The sequence below is a fragment of the Pararge aegeria genome, chromosome 17 (assembly GCF_905163445.1).
Source record: "Pararge aegeria chromosome 17, ilParAegt1.1, whole genome shotgun sequence".
NCBI lineage: Eukaryota > Metazoa > Arthropoda > Insecta > Lepidoptera > Nymphalidae > Pararge > Pararge aegeria.
Genome location: NC_053196.1, coordinates 6,480,940 through 6,494,968, shown reverse-complemented (window position 1 = coordinate 6,494,968; position 14,029 = coordinate 6,480,940). Strand labels below are relative to the sequence as shown.

The 14,029-nt window shown below is 35.0% G+C and overlaps 1 protein-coding gene across 1 annotated transcript; it reads right to left on the bottom strand.

Annotated features, from left to right (window-relative positions):
• Window positions 1-674: 674 nt before the first annotated feature.
• On the bottom strand, window positions 675-3,305 carry LOC120630976 (protein odd-skipped). Its single transcript, XM_039900349.1, has 3 exons — window positions 3,124-3,305; window positions 2,289-2,847; window positions 675-1,698 (listed from the first exon to the last, which is right to left on the bottom strand). The coding sequence occupies exons 1-3, from the start codon at window positions 3,227-3,229 to the stop codon at window positions 1,311-1,313; spliced, it is 1,053 nt and encodes a 350-aa protein (XP_039756283.1). The 5' UTR covers window positions 3,230-3,305; the 3' UTR covers window positions 675-1,310.
• Window positions 3,306-14,029: the final 10,724 nt, after the last annotated feature.

The following is a 14,029-nucleotide window of genomic DNA, read 5'->3' as shown; positions in this document are numbered from 1 at the left end:
AGTCATCTTAGTACCCATAACACAAGCTACGCTTACTTTGGGGCTAGGTGGCGATGTGTGTATTGTCTAAGTATATCTATTATTAAGTATTGAAAATATTCAGATTTTTAATTATGATCACGATTTTTGTCAAATTTAAAGTAATTTGTTTACGGATTCTTTAGTCTAATGCTTCTAAATATTTAATTTACAACTGACTTCGAATAAACAGATAGCTAACTATTCAGTCAATAGAGATAGTTTGTCGGATCAAGCAGATTACCCTCCTGATGCTATGTAGAAATCCATCGCCTATTCACCGAGCATTACACGCAGGGCATGCATGGAACACGTCCTGCAACGTGCAACCCTGTCTCCATCAACCTGAGACGTAGCTGTTAAGCTTCATATGCCTGTTATTACACTGGCTACCCCCCCTTCAGACCGAAACACAGCATTGTAACCATGCTGCTTAGCGGCAAAAAGGCATGGTGGTAGTGCTTCTTTGGACGATCTCTGTCACTAAAACCTCATTTTTCAATTGTAAATTAATACAAACCAAAAAAGAGAAAATAAAACTACAACCAGGTAAGGATCAATTCTCTTTGTTATATTTTTCGTCACCAATAGCCTCGATATACTTATTCTATATTTGAACTTAAATAATAATATAATATTTACAAAAAAGGAACTATATTTACATTGGAAACTATAGGTACAGATATTTAATATTACCTACTAAGTATTTGTATTCATAGAATTAAAAAGGTACATTAAATTACTTTGAACATGATTTGAGATATCATAGCCACTAATTTTGGATTGAAATAACCCATAATAAGGTAATACTTTTTGGTAACTTTAGTTAACCCCTAGCCTAGGTTTATTTGAGAAACTATCACAATAAATAAATCTCTAGAAACATAACAATAATAAAACAATTTCAGTCTTTAGCTAAAGAAGATCGAGTCGAATTCTTCAAATTACAAAAGCACAAATACAGCACGATAATGATAAAAATTTAATTAAAGTGTTCAAGAGCCTTTTAGTTTAGCAAAAAATATGATAGATGATGAAGAACTTGAATAATCGAACGATTGAGATACATCTTTGGTTAAATTTAAAGAATAGGTACCAAACTTTACACACTAATGTGGTGCAGCAATATACATATTATACCAAGATCAATCCGAATAACATTGATCTGGAAAACATTTATCTAGAAACGAGTTTCATAACATCGCTGTAAGCTCGCATCTTACTCAAACTTGTCCTACAAAGCGGGTCAACTCGTTTTGATCAAAACCTATAACTACAAAGATATAATATAGTTAACGTTTCATAATATCTTCAATTGAAAATCCTAGCGGTCTTTTTGGAACTTCAACGGGTGATTCTTGGTGTTTGTGTTGATAGTTATGAGCTGGTGGAGGGGACGGCTTATGCGATAGGTCCAGTAAAGGACTCTCAGCTGCTTGGCTTGTTGATGATACTTCTTGACAACCTTCTAAATGTTCTAAGTGATGTTTGTTGGCGTCACTGTGAGTCAATAAGTGGGTCTTCAAATTCGATCTTTGGTTAAAACTCTTGTTGCAAACTGGACATTTATGAGGAGATTCTTCCATATGCAAGATTTTGTGCACCGCCAGGGTCCTCGACTGGCAAAAACCTTTCCCACACTCAGTGCACTTAAAAGGCTTCTCCTTTGAGTGGATATACCTGTAAAACAAAAAATAAGATTAGCTAATGTACAACTTTCACTGTGAAGGTGAGAAAATCGAGACAAGGCGCGTAAACATTGAAATAAGACTTTATGGCTCAATGTGTCGATGAATATGCGTTTCAAATGGGAAATGAGGTAATCCCATATTAAACGCATTAGCCGCTTAATATACACGGGGTATAATTTAGGAAAAAAATTGTCTCGTAAAGGTAAAGAAATATAACGTGTAATTTGTTCGACGGCGGAGCAAGACAGATATGGTGATCGTAAAGAACTTAAACCGGTTGTGGGAAGAGCGCGTGCGGCCGCCTTGCGACCTCACAAAAAGGTTTACACTTTTAATTTTGTTTCTTTTTCTGTTATCGCCAACAAAGCCTCGGTGAAACAAGTCTTAAATCACGTTGTTGGTATTAGAAAGGAAACATTAAATTAAATCTGAAGTTCTCGTGATAGTAATTGATTAGTAACATTGGTCAAAGATTTATATAAAGCGTGCCACGATTCTTATCTGTTCCAATGCGTTCATTATCTACTTCAACTATAAATAAAACGCTAATCAATAAACAAATAAAAGATAAACACTTACCTATGGTCTCTGAGATGGTCTTGTCTTCTGAAGGCCTTCCCGCAGATATCACATGAGTAAGGTCTCTCATCCGTATGGGTCCTTTCGTGGATGAGTAGATTATATGATTTCGTGAATTGGCGATTACAATATTTGCAAATGAACTGCTTCTTGGGTCTTGTTCCGGGGACGCCTGGTGCTCTCATCGGAGGAGGATTTCTTCCAGGCATTCTCTGCGCCATCGATGGGTATCGCAATGAGTGGTGGTACAAAGCGGCATTCCTGATCCATTGATTGACTAACATTGCATGGTAGGGTGCCGACGGTGGGAGACTGGCGACTTGCGGTTGACCGTATGGTACTCCAGGGTAGGTGTAATTAGGGACCTGTTTGTCGTAAGAGTATGGGGTCTGCATGGTTCTAGCTTGCACGGGGTATTGTGGCGACCAAGTTGCTTGGTGACGCGATACAATGATCGCTGGTGGCGTATCGTCGGTTGGTGTATGGGGTGGCGTCGGTAGTGGTGGCGACGGTCGCTCCAACTTCACTAATGCTTCGATTGGAAAGTCTGGCGGGTAACCTGTAGATACAATAAAATCCTAGTTTAGACTATGCACTTGTTTTTTATTTTAATAAAAAAAATGAAATGCAAACTATAAAAATATAATTTTTTAAATGAATACTTCTAATCTTTAACTGTTAACACTTGTATATTGAAACGAGATAGATCTATTTATTCAATTGATTGGATATAACGAATGAAATAGGTAACCTTAAAGTAGTAAAAAAACAAATCTTTGCAAATACATCTTGGCATTATTATTTGTACAAATAAACTTTAAAACAACAAACTTACTATGACTCTCTTCTATTTGTTCTTCGTCCTCTTCCTCAATGTTGATATCGTCGGAACTGTCAACACTGTACGGCTTATCTTCCATTTCCAAAATAGTACAATCCATTGAAACAACACTAGCACAAACACTGGTCACTGTCACAGCTAAACCGGTTTGAGACTGACAACCGGCTAGCGAGAGCGCGCAGATGGATATGAGCTTGTGTGCGTTTGTTATCGAGGCCTGCGTTCGCGTGGCTTGCGGGAGGGGATAGATCAAAGGGACCGCGTCTACCGGCGCCTGTGTCGGCTCCCGAAGCAGCTCCGCGCCTCCCATTGGGCGGGGCCTACGCAGCTCTGCCTTCGGAATCGATCGGTTATCATCGCGAATCGGACCAACGTCCCAACAGGCATCGTGTGACATAGTTCCATCACCAAAACACTGCATAGCTTTTTAGTACCTTGGCATACTAACGTTAGTGGAGAATAGGTCGTTTTCGAAGTGAAGACCGTAATGCAAATTTTTGGTGACACCGAGTCCCTAGTTAAAGCTATTAGGTGAGTGAATTGCCTTCGTAATTGCGTTTTGTAGGCAAGTCTATAGAAGTTGTATGCCTTTGTTCGGTGTCTCTTTGTTATTTATATAAATTGCAAATAGCTATTTGCAGTCTCGATCTATTTTATGGCATTTAAAAATAATCAATATTTAGGTAGGTCCCTACCATTCTTAATGATTAATGCAGGCAATTTTATCCAGAATATTTTGTATGTTTTGCTTATGGGTTTTGGAGTCTTTTAAAGGTACCTACTGCCATTTTTTTAAATTATTTAGGTCATTACGCTGCACCTACCTAAGTTGGGAATCTTCCTGTACCTATATTTATATATTACCTATGATATGTTATGTGAAATAAGAAAAGAGTAATAAAGATAGGCAGGTTAAATAGATATACATTTTAATGTAGGTATATCTGCACAGATAGGTAGGTATGTAATATATGGTTATTCTATTTTAGTAAAGGTAGGTAGGTACCTACTTAGGTAGCTAGATAGCTACTAAAATCCCACTGTTACTTTATTACTACCTAGATAGGTATTAATATACCTAGTAACAGGGGATTTTATAATAATTATTAATTATTTTTCATGCCTATGCGCTACCTTTTGGATATTTATCTACTTAACTTAGGTATATAAGTTAGGCTAATATATTGAACCTACTCACCTTGTCTATTTCATAAAGGCTCAATATTCTATATAAACAATTGTATATATAATATTTAGTAGACTATAAGCAGTGGCGTGCATAGAGGGTTTGCACAGGGTATGCAGATGATATAAAATGAGTTATATTAAGTTACACTTAAGGGTAGGCATTTTTATAACTCTCACAATGCCAATCCTTAAGTTTTTTATAACTCGTAGTTTTTTTTCATTTTATGTAATCAGCATACCCTCTACTGTGTGCACTGGGTTTCTTACCAGGGTATGCATACAGCAGGAAAATTGCATAAAATGGAAAAAATCCTCCTCTTATACGGGCTATATTGAAATTTTAGGGTATGCAGTGCTTTTATACATGTATGAAGTGCACGCCACTGACTATAAGGTACCTATGAGTTTAGCCCCGCCGAATTTAATATTTTTTTTTAACATTAATTAGGTACCTAGGTAATTAATGATAACATAACCCGACCATACGCTCTAATATTTTTTGTATGTCTGTCTGTTTACACTGGTCCTCTTCAAAACCGATGAACTGAATTTTACAGGAATTACACTGGCTTTACTTAACTTATATGTAGGTATAACTAAGATGATAACAGGTTGCACGTTCCTGCCATTCGTTCGATGGCGTAGGTATCTCATTTACTGTAAAATGATATAAGACAGTCGCAGACAGTGAACATATTGAAAAATCGACTAAAAGAATTTTATTTATCTAATAACATATAGTGTATGTATGTTCTTTTGTATGTTTATATATAAATATATACCTATATATTATAATTATATGTATTTAATTTAATTGTATCACCGGTTGCACTATGCCGTTTTCCCTAACCTAATTCTCTACCATAAAGGGTTGTCTGGAAGAGATCGCTTAAAGCGATAAGACCGCCTTTGCGCATCTTATAATATATATTTATTATTTTTTTTGTCTACCGGTGATCCTAGAGCGGGCAGTTACGAGACCTTGGCCAACGAATTAGTTTGGCCATCCAAAGGGGCAATGCTGCCAGCATCTTAGGAACTGTGCCTCGCTGCGGTGGTTTCGAGGACGTTTTAAGATTTTATTTAGTTTTAAATAGTTTATTTAAGGTTATATTTATAAAACAATTATTTTGAAGAATAAATAAATAATTCATTGGATTTGTCCAGAACATTTTTTTTTTTATATTGATTTTTGTATATATTATTTTTTTTGTTATTTCTTGTTTTCACTTTTTATTTGTGTAATAAAGACTTTATCTATCTATCTTTCCAATTTATAATAATCAAGCTGCCCTTTCTTCACCTAGACTAGACTGAAAGAGAATTATCTAGACAATCAGTTAGGTAGCTAAAGCTAGTAAGCTAATAAATGCGGGAATTAGAAAAGCTGATTTTTATAATACGATTAAAGAGGATCTAAATGCTAACATACCTACTAATTGTCATAAGATGATTATGTTATTTCAAATTGATATGAAAGCATCTTTGTAAACAACTAAGTACTTAATCTTACCTAGATTAGGGGGTTTTTCTTTCCATATCTAGTAGCTAGGTCATTTTAAACAGTAGGAAAGCTTATAGGTTCTTTAAGTTAGGGATGATCTATATTTATTTATAAACCTATTAATGCCTGGAGTAACGAATAATGAAGTACCTACCTACTTAGTTAGGTCCATATCTACAGATTACAGATACGAAATTTTAACATTATCTTCGCTGTAAGTAACCGTGTATAAGGCAGACCACACATTAGCTAGGTAGGTACTATAGATAAAGGTACCTATGATCATTTGATCTTGTTATGTAAAGCTACCTCGTCCACAGTGGCGTGCATAGAGGGTAGGTATGCACAGGGTTTGCAGATGATATAAAATGAAGAAAATCTCCAGTACAAGTTATAAATACTTAAGGGTAGGCTTTTTATAAATCTTACAATGCCTATTCTTAAGTTTTTATAACACGTACCTACCTACTCGATATTTTGTTCATTTTATATCATTTGCATACCCTGTGCATACCTTATATGCACGCCATTGCTAAGTAAAAATTCTTCTAATACATTTTTAGTGTTGTGCGTTCAAATATATATAGGTATATATTTAAAAACTGGCTGATGTACCTACGTGTTTATTACAGTTGTTTACAAATCCCGTGGGAACCGTTTGTTTTCCAGTCCTATTAACTATGCCTAAACAAGTAAATTGGTTGCTTAGTATTACAAACAAACACACTTTCGCATTTATAATATTAGTTGGTAAGTATGGATATAATTATAATACCTAAACATGTCTTTTTTTTAATATTTTGAAAATATAGATACTTGAACTAGAAAAATATTAATAGATTGTTTATATTAATAGGACAAGTTAGAAAAAAAATCCAATAGTTATTAGGTATATATTTATGTTGTCTACCTAATTTATGGTAGGTACTTATAAGTAGCATTTAGTTGCATAACAGCTTTTAAATCCCGTCTTAAATAGAAATTTAAAATTTTGGACATAATAATTATGGGTCCAAAACATAACCAAATCAAAACAAATCATAACCATAGAGCCAAATCCGTCTATAAACTTTTGCTGTTCAAAAATTATGGTCAAATCTGGGACCCTTTTTTAAATAAGATCTACAATGTACTTACCCCAATACAAAATGTTTTCTTCCTGACCTCTCGATTTTTGGTGTCTTCCGAAAACGATTTTAGATGTCTCTTTAAAAGCAAATAGGTATTCAGAGCTAGCTAGCTAGTAAGGAAATATTGAGAATAGATCAGATAACCAATTTACAGACAGCCTAAAAGATCAGAAGAAGCCTCACTTAGGATACTCGATCCTATCCGATTGAAAACTACAAAGATGAAGACTCTAGGAGTCTAGAGCCCCTAGTAGGAGTCATATTTAGTAGGAGTAAGAATCTTTAATATTAGCATAGTGATGGCCAATTGGCGCAGTGGGCAGCGCTCTGCTTTCTGAGTCCAAAGCCGTGGGTTTTTCCGTGTCTGGGTATTAATTCAATATTCATCATCATCTCAGTACCCAAAACACAAGCTACGCATACTTTTGGACTACTTACATGGGGATGTGTGTATTGTCGTACCTAGTTTATTAATTTATTTACCTATGTACAGTAAGCGTTGTTGTCTAAGGTATACCTAAGTGGTAGGTCTACGGTTCAATCCTCGGCACGAGCAATTTGGAAATCTATAAATTTTGCTCTAGGTACCTACTTTGGTTTAGTAGGAGGCTTCGGTAGTGTCGCCTCGTTTAAGCGCTCCGATACGATGCCGCCTAGAAGGATTCCGGGCTACTTGCGATACCCGTAACAGGTTAGCCCGCTACAGTCTTAGTCTAAGTATATCATCACTTACCACTTTGAGGTCAATTAAAACGTACAAAAAAAAATTAAGCACGAGTAGGTATGTAGGTATTAAGCTAACTGTAATCACGCATGAAGTTTGATCAGTAACATCAAAAGTTTCTATGTCATCTCATTACAGGCGTGAAATCCTTTACGCAATCCGATACCCTCGCCCAATCAGCGCTATTAGTTCATACACACAACACAACCTTTCAACACTCTATTAAAAATTCAATGGCATAACAATCGTTTCTTAACCATCATAACGAGCTGACTTCTAGACTCAACAAGGTGTCTAGTGTAAAAGCAGCCGGCTGTACTAACGTATCTAAAACAACGTAACAAACTATGTTAGGGCGTGGTAATTTAGACTTTTAGTTGTAGAGAATAGAGAGGATAGTTGTATGTAAGTGTTTCAGTTTAGGTTATTTTTTGTATGCATCGGTGTATGTTTGCGTCGGTGCCTTTGATCGCTGCACAAAGAGTGCCGCGCGTGGCGTATGCCTCACCTGACCGATGTTTGCGCGCGAGCATCCATATTAGTGAGTTTAGTGACATACGGCTATGTCCACTTGGGTATTGAAACAAAGGTAGGTATTAGTGATTCGCATAGCACAGTTCTTGGATAGGTACCTACATTCTATTTTGGTTTAATAAAATTACATGCGCGGCAGTCGTTGGGGAGTGCTGGTAGAAATGAAAACTAAATCTATGTAGGCACATAACTATATAGGTACACAGTTTACACTGTACATATAGCTGATTGGATGCAAGTTTCGAGCTTTTTGTTCACCTAAATAGGTAGTCGGTATCTAAGTATTGTAAAATAGAAAACCATCGTGTCAGAAATATGGTCACGAATAACATGTATTTTTTCGTTAGAAAGAACTAAAAGTATACGTTATTTCGACCTCGTTCGGCTGCACTTAGTACCTAGCTACCTTACCTTATTAATATACCTAACTTCATTAAAATATAATAAAGTTGCATTCATAAAGAATGTACCATCAGCGATGACGTAGGTAGGCTAGTTACTGTTACATATAACACTATACTACACCCTTAAAACATTTTTGAATACGAGATAAGAAACCTTTGAAAGGAAATTTAAATGTAATCAAATATCCAAATGAATAAGCGTTCCTTTGATGCGCAAAATGTAATCAAAGACGTTATTAAAGTTGTTGAAAAGTTTACGGCGTCGGTTTATCGAGTTTTATTGTTCTCTACGTATGAAAAGGAAACCGTCCACTTGGCAGGGTACCTACACACCTACCTAAAATATATGCGGGGATACGTTTAAATGTATTGCATGGAATTTTGATTTGTGCACGGGGCTGCATTTGTTTTGAATGTGAGATGAAGGCTTAAATTTATCGCCCAAGCCTACGGTAAGTACGTAACGTCATCTCCATTGAAGAAGTGTGCTCGGTAAAAGCCAGTATAGTAACATATTAAATCAATGGCTAGCGCTCTACATAAAACATAAGTACCTACTTCTCATCTTTGACGGCCGATTGGCGCAATGGGCAGCGACCCTGCTATCTGAGTCCAAGGCTGTGGGTTCGATTCCCACAACTGGACAATATTTGTGTGATGAACATTAATGTTTTTCAGTGTCTTACTTTGGGACTAGAGGGCAATGTGTGTATTGTCGTAGTATATTTATTAATATTATAATATCTATGATGATTACAATCAGATAGACGTCAGAATCATATTCAGCCTATGAGTCTTTATACTGGTAAGAAGATGCTGCTTTTCTCATACGAGAGAACTATATACCCGGCTAGGGAAAAATAAACTATGGTTAACTTTCTATACTGCTTGTATGCCATGCTTATCTGTCCCGCTAAGCAGCACTGCTGTGTTCCGGTCTGAAGGGCGTGGTTTCCGCTTTACTTTCAGACACATGAGGCTTTTAACACCTACGCATAAGGTTGATAAAAACAGGGCGACACTTTAAGGAATTATACGTCGCATGTCCTGTTTTTCTGTATATAGGCGATAGTTTTTCACTTCAATCAATTGGGTGATTAACTTATGTAGTACAATCCCTATCCCTACTTCCCTATGCCTGTCCCTATCACTATTCCTATCCCTACTAATATTATAAATGTCAATGTAAGTTTGTTTGTTACGCTTTCACGCAAAAACTACTTAACCGATCCTCATGAAACTTTGTACACATATTCTTGAAAGTGTTAGAAGTAATATAGAATACTTTTTATCCCGACATTAAGCTCGGTTCCTTTGGGAGAGGGGATGAAAGTGTTTGACGATTTTGCACCATAACTCCGACAAATTATAACCGAATAAAATATTTTTCTTTTGTACTATAGAGGTTATAATATGCGTTTAATTTTGCCAAAACTTTGTGCAGATCTGATGAATGTAGTTGGAGATAGAGGACAGCACTCCGGACAGACAGCAGCAAACCCCTCATTTAAGGCTTAGCGATACTGAATACTTGAACGCCAATTGAATGGCACATCAAAAAACAAAATCAAACGCAGACAAAGTCGCGGGCAACAGCTAGTATTACTATAAAAAAAAAACCCTAGCTATCTTCCTTTATAACTTGAGAGGCACCTCTCTTGTCAGTGCTCTCTCCATTTTAATTTATCCATGATCTTTTTTAATCTAGTTACAAGTTCCTAACCCAATCTTTTTCTACATTGCTCCAAAAATCTGTATTGGTCGTCCAATTGTCGTCTATTATTTGGAAAACCAACAGTTGTAGATACTAAATAGTTAACAAATTGGTTGACTTAAAACTAATACCTAACAGGTTTCCACAGATAAGTCTTAGGTATATAAACAAGGCTACCTGTAGAACCCAGCAAAAACGTAGCAAACTATAACTTAGTAGGTATTACGTTTACCTAGCATGCAACAGTTTATCTATTAAATTGTTCATATTACCATAAATAATATTCGGGGTCAATGTAAACAAAATTAAGAAGGCGAGAGACACGGATTACAAAATAGTTAAATCTATTCTTAGTTTTAGTTAAGGGTACGTGCAGAATCTTTTTATGCCTAGGTAATTGTGAGGGTACAATCAAATCTAACTTATTAATTAATTCCAGACTATCTATTGACCCTCTAACAATGTTGACATGAAAGTGACAAATTCATCTTGCCATTCAAGTGACGGTTCATTTTCCGTGAGTATTACTTCCCACTGCCTTTCTACGTTATAAGTGTTGGTAGATAATTAACAAACCTGCTAATCACTTGGTTAGTTACCTTCTTTAGGCGCGTTAAGCACTTACAATTTGAGTAAGAGTTTAGGTACAGAAAAATATAACCGATAGAAAAAATGACGAAAATTTTAAATAGGCACGTAGTACCAGTGGCGTGCACTGGGTTTCCTACCAGGGTAAGCATGCAGCTGGAAAATTGCATAAAACGGCTAAAATTCTCCTGCTATAAGAGTTGTATATACATTTTATGGTAGGCAGTGATTTCGTGCATATATGAAGTGCATGCCGCGTAGTACTTAATACGTGTATCTACTACTTGTTACGAGTTTCCTAATTATTTATCATAATTTCGGGGTAAAATAAAAAATCCTACCGTATATTTAAGTATTTTTATTTACTAATTATACAGAAATTTCCTCCAAGGTAAAAACCCTTTAATAAAAACATATATTTAATATACTAAATCCCTATATTGTATCGAGCATAAAAATATATACAAGAAACATATTATTGTACCCCCAACACCTGGTACTTTAGTTGTAGTTAGTTGTGCTTTTTATGACATAAGTTTTCCAGGGAAGTTCCAGGGGATTTCTGCCGCTAGGCAGGGTTAACCTAAAACTAAGCATTATAAATATTTATATGAAATATATTAAGTTATACAAACATGTATATTATGTACGACATGTATAGGTAGGTTTGTATAAAGGTATAGGCTTTTATATAGTTAAGTCATTTTGTAAACATTGTAATAATCTGGCATTGGAACGGGCAAAATATTACCTACCTGATAATATTAAGCTTACCTATTTTATAAAATAAAAACCTGCCAAATACTCAATTTAAACTCTATCATAATATTATTAGTTAATATAAGACCAACTAATCTATATATAATAACCTAAATAACACAATAATATAAAAATTAAATCACCTATATTTAGACGAACAAATTAATACATACACCCTGTATCTTCCTAATTAACTTACCTACTTATTTCTAGTAAAAAAAACAGGTACCAAAGAAGGATTATTTTATTACTAGGAAAAGGTTATAAAATTAGTCATATGTGTGATCTGTGTTTATATTGAGGTAATTAATTATTGATTAATAAAACCAACGCAAATTACTACCTTAATTGGGATTAATAGTCATTTTAGGATTACTAATTAAACAGTAATTGATGAAAGCATTAATTACTATATCATATCGCTATAATACACAGATGACTAATTTTATTATGGATTAACTTTGTAGATATAAGCTTGAAACTGAGTTTATTAAGGTGTTTTTACCGATATTTTGAAGCAATGTTAAATATATAAATTGAAAATTCAAATGAAAAACATAAAACACATTATATTTAGCAATTAAAATTTATTATATATTAATATAAGGTGTTCTTTTTTGTTAAATCAAACAGTAATTTTACCGTATCAAATAGGCCTATTGAAGTTAATTTTAATACGCACAAGATTTTTTACATTCTAGAGAGATTACAGTGACTTCATACTGTCCTGTTATATATAAGAAGAAGCACAAGTTAAATAGCTATTTTTAAGATTCCTGGTGAGATTATAGGTGGGCAAGCCTATAGTAAATTAGCCTTTACCTACAATCTCACCAGGGGGTAAGAGATGATGCAGTTTAAGATTGTTGTGAGCTAACCGGTTAAAAGTATGGTACTTATATCAACATAAGAATAACTTTGCAATACATGCAAGGGACACGTCCTGCAATGTACTTGATACATCAACGTGAGGCGTAGGTAGGTGTTTAGCCTCATGTGCCTATAAGTACACCGGCAACCGCGCCCTTCAGATTGGAACAAAGCATTCCAATATACATACTTAATAAATAAATAGAAAGTAGGAATAAGTGTAAGAACATAATGCATGCCTCATAAGCGAAGCGTTGAGGTGGGTATTATTGTCAGTTTAAGCACACCGAGTGATTCTCCAACATAAAATGTCACTTTTTTTATTCTTTATTGCTTTTATAAGTGAATACAATAGACAAATGTTGAGAAAAAACACAATTTTTAACACTCATGATATTTTTAAATCTCTTTTTACTATTTATACTAATTAAAAAATTATTTAAAAAAGTTCTGTCTTGGACGTCCGTGTGTCTGTATGTGCGGATCCCGTATCTTGTGGTCACGATAACGAGCGAAATACTTCAGTTATCGAGTTGTTTTTTTTATAGGCTTCAGTATTTTGAGAAACAGAAGCCTATTAACTTTCACGGTTTAATTAGATTTCGTTAATTTATTATTTACAAATAATCTCAATTATATTGCAATGAATGAGATTATAAGGCGTGTACTTTTGGATTTTAAAACTATTTTTTTTTTCCATCTTGTTTGTCGTTATGTGTTATCTGCCAACATTGTAAAACCAATCAGCAAATAAACTAATTGAATTGAATGGAATTAAAAATGGAGCTTTGCAGTAGAACGAAGCATGACGGTACTTCCCCGTACGATCTTAATCATAAAAAGCTCTATTCACCGGATATGGAACTAAGAACTAACACGCTGCTCAAATTCGGGTTAGAGATGAGTGAGTGATCTGGCAAAGGTACTTTTATATGGTACAGTCGGCACTCATGTAGCATGAGGCAAACCGGAAAAGCGTGTTTACACAGTCCGAAGGTAGTAGACAACATTTTGACGCTAAAAACTTTACGACCAAAAATGTTCATTAAGCAGGTAAGTTAAGTTAGTCATTGGTCATCTTACACAGTAAAGCTATCGAATTATTATTTAAAGCAAAACTCTTTTAAAACACCGACGTATAAAAACAATGAGCAATGTACCGGCGGAGGTTGTAAACTAACTTAATAAGTGTTTACAATAGAAATAATGGTATTAAGGCGCCTTACTTGCCACTGTTACTTTTGAGTTGCCGACTCCATCTTATCAAGTAGTGAATACTAAACAATGGGCACATTCAGCTAACACTTCGGACCTTCTAAAAACCCATTGATAACATACAAGGTTAACCTTAAACACTCTGACCTTTCTCAGAACGAATCTATGTAATTCTGTGTTCTCTTTACATCCTGAAATTTGTAGTGTAAACAAAGGCATTTGTGTATTGAAAGCTTAATAGGTTAAAGTATGTTTTGGTGTTGATTGCGA